General features: G+C 46.5%; 1 protein-coding gene across 1 annotated transcript in view; it reads right to left on the reverse strand.

Moving 5' to 3' along the window:
- The window catches only part of LOC132576932 (arf-GAP with Rho-GAP domain, ANK repeat and PH domain-containing protein 2-like), a 132,883-nt gene that overhangs the window by 97,002 nt on the left and 15,171 nt on the right, over positions 1–20,710 (reverse strand). The window contains exons 4-6 of the mRNA XM_060246245.1: positions 16,223–16,311; positions 13,663–14,037; positions 12,576–12,645 (exon numbers count right to left, since the gene is read on the reverse strand). Coding sequence (XP_060102228.1) covers positions 12,576–12,645; positions 13,663–14,037; positions 16,223–16,311 — 534 coding nt within the window. The remainder of the gene's footprint in view (positions 1–12,575; positions 12,646–13,662; positions 14,038–16,222; positions 16,312–20,710) is intronic.

A 20,710-nucleotide genomic window follows, 5' to 3' on the forward strand; every position in this document is an offset into this window, starting at 1 on the left:
ACCCTGTGAGGTGGGTGGGGCTGAGAGAGCTCTCACAGCAGCTGCCCTTTCAAGGACAACTACTACGAAAGCTATGGCTGACCCAAGGCCATTCCAGCAGGTGCAAGTGGAGGAGTGGGGAATCAAACCCAGTTCTCCCAGATAACAGTCCGCGCACTTAACCACTAAACCAAACTGGAAAGTGATTAGGAGTCCAGGGAAACTCAATCTCATCAGATCTAAGGAGCTAAGCAGGGCCGACCCTGGCAGGTACTTGGAAGAGAGACCTCCAAGGAATACCAGGGCTGGGACGCAGAGGCAGACAAGCCAAGCCACCTCTCTGAAAAATGTCCTAGCCCTAAGGGTCACCAGAAGTCATCATGATTTCCAGGCATGTAAGCACATACACACACACAAACCCATGCATAAAAAAATAGAAAATGGTTAGGGTAGAGCTTCACCTTCATGGCCTCTACCAATGCTAGCAAAACCACTTCAAACAGTAGGAGGAGGTTTTCATGATTGTAGAATAGGGTGTGTGTGTGTGGGGGGGACTTTTAAAGGGTCTCAAGCCAAACCATCCTCCTATGGTGGAAGAAGAAGCTGTTTCCAAAGGAGCACTCCCCAAACGTGACACCTCTAAGGCTCTTCTAGAGCACCTCCTTCTCCACCAGGCCCGTAGCTACGGGTTGGGGCCAGGTCGCTCCACCCAAACCCCCCTCCCACCTGTATGGCCCCTCTTCTCCCCACCGCCCTCCCCATCCCCGGTCTCCCCACCGCTCTCCCCACCCCATTCTCGCCACCGTTCTCGCTGCCCCTGCTCTCCCCACCACTCTTGCTGCCCTGTTCTTGCTGTTGCTCTCCTTTTTAATTTATTTTTTAAAGTGTGTGGTGTCAGTTTTGGGCCCCAGGACCCCTCCACCTAAAATTTTATTCCCTGGGGGCCCCCCCACACACCTAAAATTTTCTGGCTACGGGCCTGAACTCCACTGAAGTGGTAAAAGCTCAGGAACAGCTTTTTGGCTTCAAGAAAGGGATGCAATGAGTGAAAAAAAGGCAAAAGGGTGCCAGGAAACACACTGCTGGGCACCAGGTTAAGAGTCACGGATCTAAGTGAAGGAGGAGGAGACGAATTGGGAATGGTCACCACACTCAACTCATTGGAATGGCAAAGATGAAGTGACAGAGCCACAGGTATCACTGAAAATGCTCCCTCTAAGCTGTGGAGTCTTGTGAGCAAAAATTCTAGTTAATTAGCTACTGGCATTCAGGTTGCCAGCTGCTGCATAAATTAGTTTGCTTTGGGGGCATTTTTCCTCAGTTAAGACCAGGGCTTTTTTTTGCAGCAGAAACTCCTTTGCATATTAGGCCACACCCCTCTGATGTAGCCAATCCTCCTGGTGTTTACAGGGCCTACTGGGAGCTCCAGGATTGGCGACATCAGGGCTGTGTGGCCTAATATGCAAAGGAGTTCCCGCTACAAAAAAAAGCCCCGGTTAAGACAAAGATGTGTGAGTCGGAGACTAAAAAACTGTGAGCTAGCTCCCACTAACTCAGCTTAGAGAGAACACGGATCACTGGATGCACCTCCCTGACTAGATACAGCCACCAAAAAAAAAAAAAATCCCCTTCAAACTAAGGCCACAAGGCAGAGATCTGGGGCTGGATGCTGCCATTTTTATTAAAAAGCAGGGCCCTATGCTGCCTGAACCACAGGATATGATGAAACGCCACTGCACCTGCATGATCAGGAGAGCTATAAGTCCACACAAAACTAGAGTCGGGGGGGACAGGTAAGCAAGCTTCTCTCTGAATGCCACATCCATCTGCCTCTTCCTTCAGCTTACTGAAGAGGCACGTTTACATTCCCGACAACCACTCAGCATTCTGCTCCAGGACCTGCGGATGCTCTGCTTCAGATACCACAGCGGGAACTGTGAACACCCGCCCCGCCATTATTCTTTCCACTCGTTCTGCATGTGCAAAATGTCACTGCATGGTATCGCCGAACCATAAAGGGTCATCTCGTTAACACTAGAAAAATGGCAGCCTCCAGCCCCAAAGCAAAAAGGTAAGCTGTAAGTCTGCAACAGAAAAACAGTGTGACATAGTGGAGAGGGCACAGGACTAGGATATGGGGGACCCAGGTTTAAATTTCCAATCCGCCATGGAAGTCTGCTGGTTGACCTTTGACCGATCACACACTCTTAGCCTAACCTACCTCACAGGATTGTTTTGTGAGGATTAAATGAAGGACAGGAGAGCGATGTAAGCTGCTTTGGGTCCAAAGAAAGGTTTATAAAGGAAGTAAAAATGAAGTAAAATCAACCGATCGCTATGCTTACCCCTCCCTTCAATAAACAACGAAAGACACTAGGCTAAAAAGCTGATGGAAGAATAGCAACACAATTTTATTGTGTTTCCTTCAGATGAATTCTTTTCAGTTGCGCCTTTAGCAACCTGATTGTCTGAAGTCACGACATCCAATCTGCCTTCAGTCCCGGTCAGAAAAGCAGAGCAGACAATAAAGCAGGGGTGGCCAAACTGTGGCTTGGGGGCCAAACTGTGGCTTGGGAGCCACATGTGGCTCTTTCACACACATTGTGTGACTCTTGAAGCCCCCAATGCCCTGTTGGCCAGCTTGGAGAAGGCATTTGTCTCTTTAAATCACTTCTCCAAGCCAAGCCAGTTGGTGGCTTGGAGAATGTATTTAAAGTTGCTTTCTTGCCACGTTCCCTCTTTCTCCATTTATTTGCCTGCCCGCCTTCCTTCCTTCCTTCCTTCCTTCCTTCCTTCCTTCCTTCCTTCCTTCCTTCCTTCCTTCCTTCCTTCCTTCCTTCCTTCCTTCGTGCTTTCAAACATCTGACCTTCATGTCTTACAGCTCTCAAACATCTGACATTTATTCTATGTGGCTTTTATGTTATGCAAGTTTGGCCACCCCTACTTTGAAGAATGTATGTAAATAAACTGTCATGCCCTTTCAAAACAAGGAAATACAAGCCAGGCTGTACAAATGTGCATACGCATGAACATGCTCTTAATGCCCTTTCCCCAAGAAGCAGTGGTTGTATGAAGCAACATTCCTGAAGATTCCATCGCATTGAACAAACTAGAGTTGAAAAGTCCAGGGCAGGTTTCCTTACAAAAATTATGTGTTGGTGTCTACAGGCATCTACTGGCCAAATTTGGTATTGTAGCAGCATTGCTCTCACAGGAAATCTAGCATGTGTTTTGTTTTCATCTCTTATTTGGGAAGATGCGTCCACCTTTCATCTCCTCAACTGCCAATATCCACAACTGTCTTCATCAACGAAAAATAAAACAAATTGCATATTTTTTTAAAAAAAATAATAATCCTGTTTATATGTCATTTTGGTGCCTTATGAAGAAAAAAGGAGGGGGTACTTTTGCACCCAAATCATTAAGCACAATCAAAAGAAAAAAAACAAATCTGACAAATTCAATGAACCTGGTTTGCAAACAGTGGCTGGGGCAGGTTCCACAAGCTAAGTCATGGGGAAGCTATAAGGTTAGCGCTTCTGCTGTGAGAATGTTGGGAATCCCAAATTGCTCGTGATGTGAAGCTAAGTCAAGGTGACTGCAGCAGTGACCATACTGGAGGCTGGGTCAGGGGACAGTGCATCTGCTTGGAAGGAGGCCAAACTTAAAACAACCAGGAAGCTGGCCTTCTCTATAAAAGCGCCCCAATGGTGGAATCAGCTGCCAGAGGAGGTGCGGGCCCTGCGGGACCTCAACCAGTTCCGCAGGGCCTGCAAAACTGCCCTCTTCCAAGAAGCCTTTAAGACGTAACCAGAATGAATATTACGCTGCCTGGATAAATAGAGACTGTAGCACCACTGTATTGTTTTAGCTTTTTAAAATTAATTTATATTTGTATTTATATTGTCGATTGATTTTATCTGTTATTGTGATATCATGATATCGTATCATGTTCTGTAAGCCGCCCTGAGCCTGCCTTGGCGGGGAGGGCGGGGTATAAATAAAAACTTATTATTATTATTATTATTATTATTATTATTATTATTATTATTATTATTATTATTATTATTATTATTATTATTTATTGGAATGCAGGAGGACCCCAGTTCAATCCCTGACATCTCCAGCTAACAGAGCTGTTTTTTGTAACAGGATGTCCTTTGCATATTAGGCCACACACCCCTGATATAGCCAATCCTCCTTGAGTTTACAGTAGGTCCCGTAATAAGAGCCCGCTAAGCTCTTGGAGGATTGGCTACGTCAGGGGTGTGTGGCCTAATATGCAAAGGAGTTCCTGCTACAAAAAAAGCTCTGCCAGCTAAAAGGATCAACATAAGAGGTGATGCAAAACACTTTTAACGTAGACCCTGGAGAGCTGCTGCCTGCCCGCATAGACAATAGACCTGATTCAGCAGAAAGCAGATTCCTGCATTTGAGTCATCTTTGCGGCACAGGTGCCCTGAAGCTGCTCCAGCCTGGAACCAGGTAGGATTTTGATGGAGGACATATCTTGCATGTTTTATTTTCCCTTCTGCTGTATGATACCGTATATTCGACTCCCACAAGGTGTCCCGCAGCAAACCAGGCAGTGTCCCCTTGATGCATTGCTCTGTCCAAGACTGAGACACACAATCTTCTGCCCAGGGCTTTTTTTGTAGCCAGAACTCCTTTGCATATTAGGCCACGCACCCCTGATGTAGCCAATCCTCCAAGAGCTTATAGGGCTCTTAGTCCAGGGCCTACTGTAAGCTCCAGGAGGATTGGCCACATCAAGAGTGCGTGCCCTAATATGCAAAGGAGTCGCTGCTACAAAAAAAAAATGTCCTGTTCTTAGGGTTGCCAAGTCCAATTTAAGAAAGATCTGGGGACTTTGGGGGTGGAGCCAGGAGACATTAGGGGTGGAGCCAAGATTAAGGCTGTGACAAGCATAATTGAACTCCAAAGGGACGGCACACCTTTTCAGTGCCTTCCTTCCATAGGAAATAATAAAGAATAGGGGCACCTTCTTTTGGGGCTCATAGAATTGGACCCCCTGGTCCAATCATTTTGAAACTTGGGTGGTATTTTGGGGAGAGGCACTAGATGCTATACTGAAACTTTGGTGCCTCTGCCTCAAAAAACAGCCTCCCCCCCAGAGCCCCAGATACCCACGGATCAATTCTCCATTATTTTCTATGGGAATAAATCTTCATAGGGAATAATAGAGTTCCCAGCAGACATTTCCCTCCCCTCCCCCCGCTTTCTGACGACCCTAAAGTGGGGGGGGGCCTCCAAACCGGGGGATCCCCTGCTCCCACCTGGGGATTGGCAACCCTACCTGTTCTGCCCACAGATGGGTAATTGCATCTTCAAAACAGAGGGACTGAGGACACACCAGAGCTCCTTGATGCAGACTCTCCTACAGCTGAAGGACACAAGGAAAACACCAATACTGTCCAAGGAGCAAGGCAACCTGTGTGATGTAGCAGTTGCAGTGTTGTGCTAAGATCTAGGAGACCCCACTTCAAATCTCCACTCTGCCATGTGAGCTTGCTGGGTGAATTACACTCTCTCAGTTACACTCTCAGTTAGAGAGCCAGTTTGGTGTAGTGGTTAAGTGCACGGACTCTTATCTGGGAGAACCAAGATTGATTCCCCCCTCCTCCACTTGCACCCGCTGGAATGGCCTTGGGTCAGCCATAGCTCTTGTAGGAGTTGTCCTGGAAAGGGCAGCTGCTGTGAGAGCTCTCTCAGCCCCCCCCCCTCACCTCACAGGGTGTTTGTTGTGGGAGGAAGAAGATAAAGGAGACTGTGAGCCGCTCTGAGACTCTTGAATGGAGGGTGGAATATAAATCCAATCTCTTCTTCCTCTTCCTCTTCTCTCAGACTAATCCAGGGGCCCCCAAAATTTTCAACCCACAGGCACCTCTGGAATCTCTGGCCCGTTGTTAAAAAGATTTTGCTACAGTGTGGGTTCTAGTCACAAATGCCAAGAAGGTAGAAGGTAAAGGTAGTCCCCTGTGCAAGCATCGAGTCATTACCGGCCCATGGAGTGACGTCACATCGTGATGCTTTCTTGGCAGACTTTTTACAGGGTGGTCTGCCACCGCTATCCCCAGTCATCTACACTTTACCCCCCAGCAAGCTGGGGACTCGTTTTACTGACCTTGGAAGGATGGAAGGCTGAGTCAACCTTGAGCTGGCAACCTGAACCCAGCTTCCGCCGAGATCGCACTCAGGTCGTGAGCAGAGCTTGAACTGCAGGGTCGTAGCTTACCATGGGGAAGGAGGGGAAAGGGATTTCATTTGGGATTTTCTTCTGAGAAAACTCTGAAGAAATACTTGGGCAGTCCCATGCTTCCAAAGCATCTGGAGTGAGCACAGAAATGGACTTCCTCAGGATCCTTTCCTTTAAAAAACAGCAAGTTTCTAGTAGTCCTTATGACTGCAGACTTGCATTTTGAAAGTGGGGAGGAAGATAGGGAGATGGAGTCACTTCCTGTCACTCATGCCTTCACAACCTCAGTGACGGAAGTCCACTTGACATGAGACAGCCCAGAAGGATGATTCAGGAGCTACCTCTGTCACAGAAAAAGCAGCTTGCCTGTTAAGAAACTCTAAGTAGGTGAGAATATATTTCAACCAGTTGTGTGGCAACTGGGTCAATTCCAAGCATGGAGGGGACCGGCATAGTTCACACATGAAACGGAGCGATTGCATAGTCTAACTCAGTACTGTCTATTTTAATGGAAATCAGCTCTCCAAAGGATTAGCTAGTCTTTCCCAATCCCTTTACTTAGAATCCTTAGCCCAGGACACCCAGGCTTTCGGGGTGCCACATTTTTAGGAAGATATAGACCAGGGGTGGCCAAACTTGCTTAATGTAAGAGCCACATAGAACAAATCTCAGATGTTTGAGAGTCGCAAGAAATGAACATCAGATGTTGGAGAGGTGGGAAGAAAGCAACTTTAACTTTGAATATACTGCCCAAGCTGCCAGCTGGCTTGGCATGGAGAAGTGATTTAAAGAGAGAAATACCTCCTCCAAGTCGGGCAATGGGAACTTCGAGAGTCATACAATGTGTGTGAAAGAACCACAGTTTGACCACCCCTCATACAGACAAACACAAATATGGTGAGAGGACTGTTAATGAAGCCCTGTGAGCAAAGGTTGAAGGAACCACATTTGTTTAGCCTGGAGAATAGAAGTCCAGGAAAATACATGATTCCACTCAGGGGTGGAATTCTAGCAGGCGTCCCTCTGCATATTAGGCCACACACCCCTGATGTAGCCAATCCTCCAAGAGCTTACAGGGCTCTTCATACAGGGCCTACTGTAATTTCTTGGAGGATTGGCTATATCAGGGGGTGTGGCCTAATATGAAAAGGAGCTCCAGCCAGGATTCCACCCCTGATTCCACTCTTCAATTGCCTGAAGGCCTTCCCATGGAAGAGGACAAAGAGTTGTTCTCTGCTGCTAGAGGCAAGACTAGATCTAATGCATGCAAGTCGCAGAGAGTATATTTTGGTTAACATTAAGAGAAACTCTAACAGTGAAGCCACTTTGACAATGGAACAGGGCTGCCAAGTCCTGAGTTGGGAAAGCAACAATTATAATATCGTGAGGAACCAATTACCACCTACCATAACATTTAACATTATGAACACTTTATATTTACTAATTCAAAAAAAAACATTCAACAACAGACTATTTATAAATCAAGACACAATATCAAAGTTCATGGAAGAGGCATGAGAAGTTCTCTCCCTACATGAAGAAAAAAATAAATGAGCATTATAAGCACTTTTTGCTACAAGGACCTTCCTTTACAAGCGCTTGCCACCTGTCAGATTTGGCGCTTGGACTGACTTCCATGAACCGAATTTCTCAAATTTCTTACCTTTATGAACTGTGAAACCGAATTTGCTCTACTTCCATGAACTTTGATATTGTGTATTGATTTATGAATAGTCTGTCGCTTAATGTACTTTGAATGAGTAAATATAAGGTGGTTCATAATTAAAAATGTATGGTAGGTGGTAATTGGTTCCTCACGGTATTATCATTGTTGCTTTCACTTCATAAGAACATAAGAACATAAGAGAAGCCATGTTGGATCAGGCCAACGGCCCATCAAGTCCAACACTCTGTGTCACACAGTGGCAAAAAATTTTATATACACACATACACTGTGGCTAATAGCCACTGATGGACCTGTGCTCCATATTTTTATCTAAACCCTTCTTGAAGGTGGCTATACTTGTGGCCGCCACCACCTCCTGTGGCAGTGAATTCCACACGTTAATCACCCTTTGGGTGAAGAAGTACTTCCTGTCTGTCTTCTGAAGCCTCCTGTGGCAGTGAATTCCACATGTTAATCACCCTTTGGGTGAAGAAGTACTTCCTGTCTGTCTTCTGAAGACTCCTGTGGCAGTGAATTCCACACGTTAATCACCCTTTGGGTGAAGAAGTACTTCCTGTCTGTCTTCTGAAGCCTCCTGTGGCAGTGAATTCCACATGTTAATCACCCTTTGGGTGAAGAAGTACTTCCTGTCTGTCTTCTGAAGCCTCCTGTGGCAGTGAATTCCACATGTTAATCACCCTTTGGGTGAAGAAGTACTTCCTGTCTGTCTTCTGAAGCCTCCTGTGGCAGTGAATTCCACACGTTAATCACCCTTTGGGTGAAGAAGTACTTCCTGTCTGTCTTCTGAAGCCTCCTGTGGCAGTGAATTCCACATGTTAATCACCCTTTGGGTGAAGAAGTACTTTCTGTCTGTCTTCTGAAGCCTCCTGTGGCAGTGAATTCCACACGTTAATCACCCTTTGGGTGAAGAAGTACTTCCTGTCTGTCTTCTGAAGCCTCCTGTGGCAGTGAATTCCACATGTTAATCACCCTTTGGGTGAAGAAGTACTTCCTGTCTGTCTTCTGAAGCCTCCTGTGGCAGTGAATTCCACATGTTAATCACCCTTTGGGTGAAGAAGTACTTCCTGTCTGTCTTCTGAAGCCTCCTGTGGCAGTGAATTCCACACGTTAATCACCCTTTGGGTAAAGAAGTACTTCCTGTCTGTCTTCTGAAGCCTCCTGTGGCAGTGAATTCCACATGTTAATCACCCTTTGGGTGAAGAAGTACTTCCTGTCTGTCTTCTGAAGCCTCCTGTGGCAGTGAATTCCACATGTTAATCACCCTTTGGGTGAAGAAGTACTTCCTGTCTGTCTTCTGAAGCCTCCTGTGGCAGTGAATTCCACATGTTAATCACCCTTTGGGTGAAGAAGTACTTCCTGTCTGTCTTCTGAAGCCTCCTGTGGCAGTGAATTCCACACGTTAATCACCCTTTGGGTGAAGAAGTACTTCCTGTCTGTCTTCTGAAGCCTCCTGTGGCAGTGAATTCCACATGTTAATCACCCTTTGGGTGAAGAAGTACTTCCTGTCTGTCTTCTGAAGCCTCCTGTGGCAGTGAATTCCACATGTTAATCACCCTTTGGGTGAAGAAGTACTTCCTGTCTTCTGAAGCCTCCTGTGGCAGTGAATTCCACACGTTAATCACCCTTTGGGTGAAGAAGTACTTCCTGTCTGTCTTCTGAAGCCTCCTGTGGCAGTGAATTCCACATGTTAATCACCCTTTGGGTGAAGAAGTACTTCCTGTCTGTCTTCTGAAGCCTCCTGTGGCAGTGAATTCCACATGTTAATCACCCTTTGGGTGAAGAAGTACTTCCTGTCTGTCTTCTGAAGCCTCCTGTGGCAGTGAATTCCACACGTTAATCACCCTTTGGGTGAAGAAGTACTTCCTGTCTGTCTTCTGAAGCCTCCTGTGGCAGTGAATTCCACATGTTAATCACCCTTTGGGTGAAGAAGTACTTCCTGTCTGTCTTCTGAAGCCTCCTGTGGCAGTGAATTCCACACGTTAATCACCCTTTGGGTGAAGAAGTACTTCCTGTCTGTCTTCAGAAGCACTTCTGTCTGTGAGTCTCCTTATAAGTCCTCAGTTGGGGCAGGGAATCCCCCACTCTGGGCTCCTCTTGTCCACTAGACTCCAAGCAGCAGCAGGGAAAGAACTAAAAAAAAAACCCTCTACGTCATCAGTGTGATGTTACTTCTGAAGGAAACCCAGAAATGAGAGCAAGAAACTCTAGGAATAAAAAAGAAACTCTAGGAATCACTGGAAAAAATCTATGGTTAGCACAGAACCTCCTCATGGCCCATCTAACAGAGTCGCCCACACAGGAACCAGACCCTGCAACAGACCCAGCTGCCCACACATCTAGCCCAGAAAATATGATTACAGGACCCAATGGTGTCAACTACACCATCTCTGGCTCTTACAGCTAGCTCTTCATCCTCCAATGTGATATATGCTCTGTTCTGTACACAGGACAAACCAGCCAACCTCTACGCAAAAGAATAAATGGACACAAATCTGGCATCAAAAATGGCAATATCCAGAAACCAGCAGAGGAACACTTCAATCTACCAGGACATTCCATCAAGGACTTCAAAGTCACCATAGTTCAACAGAAACATTGCAAAAACAAAATCCAACGGGAAGCTGCTGAATTGGAATTCATGTGTAAATCTGACTCAGTCAGACCTGGGTTGAATAGAGACTTTGGATGGTTATCTCCAGGCAGGCCTTGAATTCAACAGGAGCTCACAGGAGTGCAGCTCCTGAACCTTTCTGAGAGTTCCCCCTCTTCCTCCCACCTACCTACCTTGCCATTGAATAGCAGGTGCAGCTGCGTAACAATCCCTGGATAAGGAGAGCAGGCAACCAGCCAGCCGCCAGGAGCTCTGCCACACCCCCAGCAGCCCTCATTAACCCCTGGAGAAGCCCACACCACTCTTTCTCCACTTCTTATGTGATTCTGGGCAGTTAGTAGCTTGCTGGCTTTTTGACTGGGGAAGGGGTGGCCAAGGAGAGCCCCAGGTCAGCAAGGCCTGCTTGAGCTGGCTGGATCTCTAGCCAGCCCAAGCAGGTCACGCTCAACTGGGGCTCTCCTTTCTTGCATTGGGTTGCTTTTGGCTGGTGGGGGGATGGCATATGCTAATGACTTCACCACCTATTTTTCTACAAAATGACCCCTGCCTTTTTTTTGTAGCAGGAGCTCCTTTACATATTAGGCTACACCCCCTCCCCCATGTAGCCAATCCTCCAAGAGCTTATAGGGCTCTTAGAACAGGGCCTACTGTAAACTCTTGGGAGGATTGGCTGCATCAAGGGGGTGAAGCCTAACATGCAAAGGAGTTCCTGTTACAAAATAAGCCCTAGTTATCTCATTGCCAGAAGTAACTGCCTTTCCCTTTCACATTCAGATTCATCAGGACATGCCCAGCCTGGAATGAGCATTCTACCTTTTTCATTACTTTTGCAACTGCTTTGCGAAAGAGCTCTCCACCATCGATTCTGGATTTTACCACCCAGGAGTGATGTCGCAAGGCGATGCTGTGTCCCCACTCCCAATTCTCCCGCTGGTGTCCAGGCTGAGCTTGACAAACCTATCATGGAACCAGTTACTTAGGCTGGGTGGGAGAGGCTTTCCCTCACAGAAGGTCTTTAAACAGAGGTTGGACACTCATCTGTTCAGGACCTATCTAACTCAGGGGGTTTCAAATTCCTTTGTTCTGATGGCCAGATCTAAATGAGACCTTGTCAGGGCAGGCCATGTAATGCCAGGAAGCACAGATATAAACTTTATAAAGTATATAGACAAATACAATTAAAGGGTTTTTTTAAAAAAAATGCTTATAACATTAACACTCGTTGGTCTTAAAGGTGCTTTCTTTGTATCACTCCTGTCGATCCAGGGAACTGGGCAAAGGAAGCTCTGGCTCTTTTCCTTCCTTCCCCAGGGGACCAGGAGGGGGAGGAGCCTCAGCCAATAGAAGGGAGGCTTGGCTGAGTAGCTCTGCTGTGCAATTGAGAGCCTGGCAAAGCAAGTTATTTCTCCCCCCTTCCTCCCCAAGTGAGGAGCCTCAGCCAATGGAGAAAACAGAGGCTTTGTTCTGTAGCTCCTGTGCGATTGAGCAAGCCTGGCAATGCAAGTTGTGATGCAGAAGAAAGCAAGTAAGAGAGAAAAGGAATCAAATAACAGCCAGTCGCTCGGGGGACTTAAAGGAGCCCTCCAGAGGCCTCATTTGGCCCCCAGGCCACATGCTTGACACCCCTGATCTAGCTTGTCGGAGAGCAGCTCTCTAAACAGACACCGTCTTCCTCTTTCCCAAGATTGTACAGTAAGTCACACCCAGGAAAGCACAAGGTTGGGCAGCCTGGTGAGTACAACACATATCAGACCAGGGTAGTATTTCAATGCTACTGTGGGACAGCTATTTTTATGACAGTATATGCTTTCCGTGATGGCGTCTGAAAAAAAGACATCACATGCTGCCTCAAGCCGAGATATAAATATTTTAAATTTTAAATAAGTGAACAAACTTTGCGTAGAAGGGGGCCGCCATCTGCTCGAGCTTTCCCCGTGCATCGCAGAAACCGCTTTGGCGTTCAATGAAAACAAGGTGGGAACGGGCGCAACTGCCTGCAGAAACTTCTGCGGAACCAGCAGGCTCCGGTGACACTGTTGTGCAGCTATTGTTAAGGCGATGCCACAAAAACACCCCTTACCTTCTCATTGTTGTAATAAGAAAAGCTGTCGCCATCGAACTTCACCCATCGCTTCTGAAACATGTGTTTTCTGCGTGCAAATAAAGAAAACCCAGGTAAAGAACAACAAACCTCTGGATAGTATTGACTTCTGATTCCAGTTCATTATTTCTTTTATTTAGACCAGAGGTGGTCAAACTATGGCTCGGGAGCCACATGTGGCTCTTTCGCACACGTTGTGCGGCTCTCAAAGCCCCTTCCCTCTCAGCTAGCTTGGAGAAGGCGTTTGCCTCCAGCCAGCGGCTTGGAGAATAAAGTTAAAGTTGCTTTCTTTCCATTTTATTTATTTATTTATATCTATTTGTATCCCGCCCTCCCGTCAAACAGGCTCAGGGCGGCTCACAGCATATCAACATCATAAAATACACTAATCTAGTATAAAACAATATTAGCGTAAAACATTAAGCAATCATTAAAACTATAATATATAAAGTAAACTGATCGGGTGCTATATCTGCTAATATGTAATGCATAAGATAGAGAGAGAGATGGATGGCGTTCAGTGTCTCTCTCCCTGCTTGCTGGTTGGAACAACAGACAGCATTGAACTGGATGAACCAATGGTCTGGCACGTGACCACCAATGTTCCCTCTAAGCTGCAGAGTCTTGTGAGCAAAAATTCTACTTTGTGAGCGTCTGGCATTAAAGCTGTGAGCTACTGCAGAAATTACTGTGATCTGGGGTCATCCTTCCTGAGCTAAGACAAAAATGTGTGAGCTGGAGGCTAGAAATCTGTGAGCTGGCTCACGCTAACTCAGCTTAGAGGGAACACTGGTGACCACACATGAAGCCATTTTATACTGAATCAGACCTCTGTGCCACCAAAGTCAGTATTGTCTATTCAGACTGGCAGGGGCTCTCCAAAGACTCCAGCAAAGGTCTTTCACACCACCTCGTATCTGATCCTTTTGGCTGGAGATACTGGGAACTGAACCTGGGACCTTCTGCATGCCAAGCAGATGCTCTGCCACTGAATCACAGCCCCTTCATACTGCCTATGAAGTCACAGTAAGCAACTTTACACTCGTCAAAGTTCAGGACAACGTACCCCTGAGGTGACAGCTTGTCCAGCCATCCTTCTTTAACCTTCTTCATCGATGATCCATAAAAACAGGCATAGGGAGCTATTGAGTCTCTGGGACTCGGCACTGGGCCATTGGCAGACCCATCGATAACACCGCCGAGTTGGGTAGAGTAGATGTGCAGCACTGTTGTGATGTCCAGAGTCCCGGTTTTCAACTCTCTGTTGGTTTTGGATGGTTTATATTTCCCTCTTCGTGCGTATCGAGCACAATCTTTGACTGTAGAATATTCTGGCTCACCGACGAATTTGTTCGGCAAGGCATACTTCTCAACAGGTACCAACTTGCTGTCTACTGATTCTTCATTGATTTTCCGCGTTTGATTATTATTAAGAGGAGTGCTGCAATCGGACAAAAGGTAATATTTCTTCAATCAATTGCATCGCTTACCTATCAAGTATTACAGCCAACTGCAAATCATTGCCAGATTATCTAGCCCAGGAGTGTCAAACATGTGGCCCGGGGGCTGGATCAGGCTCCCAGAGGGCTTCTATCAGGCAACCGAGCAACTGGCTCTTGTCTGCTTCCTTCTCCCTCTCTCTTGCTTTCTTCTGCATCTCAGCTTGCTTTGCAAGGCTTGCTCAATTGCACAGGAACTACAGAGTAAAGCCTCTATTTTCTCCATTGGCTGAGGCTCCTCCCCCTCCTGGTCCCCTGGGGAGGCAGGGAAAGAGCCAGAGCTTCCTTTGCCCAGTTCCCTGAATCCCATGGGAGAAATACAAAGAAAGGACCTTTAAGACCAACAAGTGCCAATGTTTTAAGCATGTTTTGTCTGTTTGTCTGTGTCTTTTAAAAAGGCTATATTTCTACTACCTAATCTTAACAGGTACACACATGGCCTGGCCCAACATGGCCCAGCCTGACAAGGTCTTATTTATGTCAGTCCGGCCCTTGTAAGAATGAGTTTGACACTCCGATCTAGCCCAAACCCCTCACCTACTCCATAATACAATAAGGCTGTATAACCAAATGAGATCGACCATTTAAAAATGTGTTTAATGTTCACAAAATGCTACTGAATTCAAATTATGCAAATGCCAGATACAGTACTGCTCAATGCCAAATGACAATACACTAAATTGGCCCCTTAACTTAATGCCTATTAAAAATCTGTAATGGCCAACCCATAGTTAAATTCAGATTTACAAGTATTACAGAAGTAGCCATCACCATTCTGGAGAAATTGTTGCTTAATTTAACTACTACACACAATAGAATTACTGTAAGCAAGTTTAGGGTTTTACTAAGAGGAAAACCATCCATTCAAGTAAGTCATCCAACCAAAAAGCAGCATTAAATGCTTCCTCAACAGAGTATTTGCCATTTTTGATTTTTGCCATCAAGTTGCAGCTGATGTATGGAGGTTCAGAGGCGGTTTGCCAATTTAGGGTTGCCAGCCTCCAGGTGGGGCCTGGAGATCTCCAGCTTTTACAACTGATTTCCAGCTGGCAGAGGTCAGCTCTCCCTGGAGAAAAGGGCTGCTTGGAAGGGTGGACTCGATGGCATTGTTCCTCGAGCTCTCTTAGTCACAACTACCTCACAAGGTGCCTGCTGTGTAAGGAGCAGGAGAAGGAGATTGTAAGCTACACTGAAATGCCTTAAGACAGAGAAAAGCAGGGTATCAAAACCAACTCTTCTTCCTCTAAACACAATATGGGTCAGGCAGAGCTGCTAGACACCTAACAATGAAATCTTAAACCAGGGGCATCAAACATGCAGCTTAGGGGCCTAATCAGGCCCCAGAAGGGCTCCTGTCAGGCCCCCAAGCAACCAGCTGTGGTCTGCTTCATTCTACCTCTCTCTTGTTTCCTTCTGCATAACAGTTTGCTTTGCAAGGCCTGCTCAATTGCACAGGAACTACAGAGCAAAGCCTCTGTTTTCTCTACTGGCTGAGGCTCCTCCCTTGAGGAGGAAGGGGGGGGAGGGATAGCTTGCTTTGCCAGGCTCTCTCAATCGCACAGCAGAGCTACTGAGCCAAGCCTCTCTTCCTTCTATTGGTTGAGGCTTCTCCCCTCTTGGTCCCCTGGGGAAGGAAGGAAAGAGCCAGAGCTTCCTTTGCCCGGTCCCCTGGATCTTATGAGAGACACACAAAGAAAGCAGCTTAAAGACCAACGACTGCTAACGTTTTAAGTATGTTTTATTTTAAGTTTAAAAAAAAACTTTAATTGTGTTTGTCCGTGTCCTTTATAAAGTTTCTATCTCTACTACCTGCCATTATAGTTTACGACATGCACGGCCCAGCCCAACAAAAATCTCATTTATGTCAGATCCAGCCCTCATAACAAATGAGTTTGACACCCCTGTCTTAAACAGTCACACCTTCTCATTGAATTAGAAGGGTATAACTTTGCTTAGGACTGAACTGTAACCATATCATATATATTTTTTAATTATGAAAATGTGAAATACCTCAAGGGGGAACCTAAGAAGGAAAGTCTGGCTAAGCAATACATTGTTTGACCTCCTGCAACAATTCCCACACAACCACTGTCCATTGTTATCAAATTAAACATTTTCGCCCAATACCATGTTTTGCTGGGAAGGGGATCCCTTTCAGCACCTCTCTCATCTCTGTCCTTTTCTGGGAGGCTTGATAGTTCGCTGCCACAGATTTCCTGGAAAGGAGGATTCCAACAATGACTTGTGAAATATATCCTCTGTGAAGAGCTAAACGACTTTACATCCATCGCAGTCTGAATTCTGACTCTATCCAGATTAACGGCCCACGAATATTCATGTAAAACAAGCCTCAGAATATTTTTGGCAAGGAAAATAACAGCGTCCATGTTTCTTACAGTAGTTATACCAAATGTAAACTTCTAATCAAGTTTCATGAAGTAAGAGGATCAGCTAGACCAGAGGTGGCCAAACTTGCTTAACATGAGCCACATGAAATAAATGTTTGAGAGCCACAAGACATGAATGTCAGATGTTTGAGAACAAGAAAGGAGGGAGGGAAAGAAAGCAACTTTAAATTAGATGCATTGTCCAAGCCACCTGCTGGCTTGTCTTGATGATTTAAAGAGACAAATGCGGTGGGGGCTTCAAGAGCCACACAATATATATGAAAGTGCCAAATGTGGCTCCCAAGCCACACTTTGGCCACCACTGAGCTAGAAAGTACTCTAAACCCATGTACCAATTTCCCACTAGCATTGCTCCACTCCCAGGCTTCTGTTTTCCTCAGAGCAAGTCATCGATTTCCCACCAATTGCTCCGCAGGTTCATTCTGAGCCGGGACAAACTCCAATTCCCTGCATGGCAACGTAATCCTGAAAAGACAACATCTCAAAACAGAGCAGGGAACTGGATGTCGCCACTGCTCCAAACACACCCGCGAAGAAACTGAGGAGGAATTGATCACTTGAGCCCGGGAGGGAGAACAGAAGCCTGGGGGCGGAGCAATGCTAGTGGGAAATCGGTCAAAATCTTGCAATCTCTACAACTGTCCTTCAAGGCAGGTCAGGGTTATTACAGGTGCAGGGCTTTGGCTGAGAGCAGCTAGCTTCAGGCCTCCCCACTGAATTCTAACAGAGGTAAAATCTGACACAAAGAATCACTGGAATTGAACCAAAGAATCACTGGAATGCTCGGGGTGGAATTCTAGCAGGAGCTCCTTTGCATATTAGGCCACACACCCCTGATATAGCCAATCCTCCTGGAGCTTGCAGGGCTCTTCTTACAGGGCCTACTGTAAGCTCTTAAGAGGACTGGCTACATCAGGGGTGTGTGGCCTAATATGCAAAGGAGCTCCTGCTAGAATTCCACCCCTGACTATGCTACATCTGCTCCCACCTTTTGAGCCAATGATAAAAACTAGATCGGGCCAAGGGTAGACACGGCAGAGCTTCTGCTTCTCAGAAGCTGACAATAGCAGGAGCTAAGTATTCAGCAGTGGGAGCAGAACGTCTACTTCTGCCTCCATGCAGTCATGAGGGTGTACTGTACGCCTGCCCTATCAAACTGAAAGCACCCTGCTTACCACAGGAGGAAACACAAAAAGAGAAACTCGGCATTGGTTCAACCACCAACCCGTCTCCGATCAACCCACTTCAATCGCCGGTGGCTAGCCTCTCTCGATTTTTCCATTATTCATTCACACCAAAAACAAAGTTCAAACCCAGCGGCACCCTCTGAGACCAACGAAGTTTCATTCAAGGTATAAGGCTGTCGTGTGCAAACACACAGCCCTGATGTAGCCAATCTTCCTGGAGCTTACAGTAGGCCCTGTTTTGAGAGCCCTGTAAACTCTTGGAGGATTGGCTGTCTCAGGGGTGTGTGGTCTTATATGCAATGGAGTTCCTGCTACAAAAAAAAAAAACCTGCTGTAAAACTTTATTAAATTTGTTCTCTCTAAAAGTGGTCTTCTCACTAACAGGATCGCAGCCCAGCATCTTCGACATCCAAGCACATTTCTCAGAACATATAAATGCCTGATATCCCAGCTAACTTAACTTTCCTCTCTAACTCCTCTGGGGCTCATCAACACATCTCCCCAGGCATCCCTCCCCATCACCCTTCTGTTCTCTGAATCTGCTATGTCATATAAATTGCACTTAATTTCCCCAATCATCAGTCTAACAAGTACATGAGAACATAAGAGAAGCCATGCTAGATGAGGCCAATGACTCACCCAGTCCAACACACTCTGTCACACAGTGACCAAAAAATCCAGGTGCCATGAGGAGGTCCATCAGTGGGGCCAGGACACTAGAAGTCCTCCCACTGTGCCGCCCCCCCCTCCCAAGCACCAAGGATATAGAGCACCACTGCGCCAGACAGAGAGTTCCAACAATACGCTGTGGCTAATAGCCACTGATGGACCTCTGCTCCATATGTTTATCCAATCCCCTCTTGAAGCCGTCCATGCTTGTAGCCGCCACCACCTCCTGTGGCAGTGAATTCCATGTGTTAATCACTCTTTGGGTGAAGAAGGACTTCCTTTTATCCATTTTAACCCAGCTGCTCAGCAATTTCATGGAGTGCCCATGAGTTCTCATACTGTGAGAAAGGGAGAAAAGGACTTCTTTCCCTACCTTCTCTATCACATGCATTCACATACTGTTACATTTGCATGTGCTATTTTTAAGCCTGAGAAGCATGTATAATCTCTTAAGGAATGCGGCAAAAAAATACTGGGAAACATTCTCATGGGAGGGGTTTCTTCAGCTTTGCTGGCGGTCTGGAGCGAGGAGAAATGGCTACTCCACGAGTGAAGCACACCTGTGCAGTAAGATGCTCAGGCTGAAGTGCCAGGCCTGAAATCAACAGGTCTAAAGAAACAGGCAGGTCCTGATTGGCCCCTCGAAGGATCTCCATTTCTACTCTTCTGTGCCTTTAACTCTTCAAGGTTTATACCCTGAAACTCTTGTTGGGCTGTAACACGGGTGGCCAAACTGCGGCTCAGGAGTCACACGCGGCCCTTTCACACATACTGTGTGGCTCTCAAAGCCCCCACCATCCCATTGGCTGGCTTGGCGAAGGCATTTCTCTCTTTAAATCACTTCTCCAAGCAAGCAAGCCAGTGGCTTGGAGAATGCAATTATAGTTAAAGTTGCTTTCTTTCCACCTCTCCCTCCTTCCTCCCCCATCTATTTGCCTTCCTTCCTTCCTGTCTTGTGGCTCTCAAACATCAAATGTGTATTCTATGTGGCTCTTATGTTACGGAAGTTTGGCCACCCTTGGCCTATAAGGTGCTACTGGACTTAAATTTAACTGTTCTAATACAGACCAACACAGGCCCTCTGAAACTGCTAGACCCCTTGTTATCACCTGATCCCTTCTAAAAGCGTTAACTGCAATGTCACCTTCTGGCCACATGCCATGGTGGCGCTACATACCTTTTTAGCAAGTGCAAGTTCCTTTTTATACATATATCCAGGGCTTTTTTTTGTGAGTGTGTAGCAGGAACTCCTTTGCTTATTAGGCCACGCACCCCTGATGTAGCCAATCCTCCAACGGCTTACAGGGCTCTAGTACAGGGCCTACTGGGAGCTCCAGGAGGACTGGCTACATCAGGGGTGTTTGGGCTAATATGCAAAGGAGTTCCTCCTGCAAAAAAAAAAAAAAACCCTGCATGAATCTAACACTCCATTCTCACTGTTCCAACATTCTGACGCGCTACAATGTGACCGAGAAGTAGAAGGCTTTGCAAATGAAGGCATGGGGCTATGGGCATGAAAACTTGCTAACTTCTCAGTGTTTGGGAGAAGTTAACCTCAATTCCTGTGGTATCACAGCTTAGGCGAATGGGGTCTGAGCTTGCTGAGGCTGAGCGGGACAAAAGATCTTGGGGTCGTAGTGGATAGCTCAACAAAAGGGTCAACCCAATGTGCTGCAGCAGTGAAAAAGGCAAACTCTGTGTCAGGGATTATTAGGAAAGAGGATGAGAATAAAACAGCTGATGCTGCAATGTCCCTGTATAGATCTATGGTGTGGCCTCACTTGGAATACTGTGTACAGTGCTGGTTACCGTATCTCAAAATGGACATTGCAGAGCTGGGAAAAGTACAGAAGAGGGTAATGAAGATGATTAGGGGGCTGGAGCACATTCCCTACGAGGAAAGGCTGAAGAATCTGGGACTTTTCAGTTCAGAAAAGAGAGGACTAAGGGGGGATGTGATAAGAGGTTTATCAAATTATGCACCGACAAGGAGAAATTTTTCACCCGCTCCCAAAACACTAAAATTCGGGGACATCCAGTGACGCTGACGGGCAGTAGGTTCAGGGCGGAAAAAAGGAAATACTACTTTACATTGAGCAATTAAAATGTGGGATTCATTGCCAGAGGATGTCATGACAGTCACAGGGATAAACCATTTTAAAGGGGAATCAGATCGGGCCTGTAGCTACAAGCGGGGGGGCGGCTGTGGGAGTCCCACCCCCAACTTCCTGCTGGGCTGCCCCAACTCAGGAGCCCCGACCTTCCCTCTCCCTGCTGTTCCCATCCCTGCTGCAATTTGAGGAGCTGTGGGGGTAAAAGCTCGGGGTGCCTGACTTCTCTACCCTGCCACC

The sequence above is a fragment of the Heteronotia binoei genome, chromosome 9, assembly GCF_032191835.1.
Source record: "Heteronotia binoei isolate CCM8104 ecotype False Entrance Well chromosome 9, APGP_CSIRO_Hbin_v1, whole genome shotgun sequence".
Lineage (NCBI taxonomy): Eukaryota > Metazoa > Chordata > Lepidosauria > Squamata > Gekkonidae > Heteronotia > Heteronotia binoei.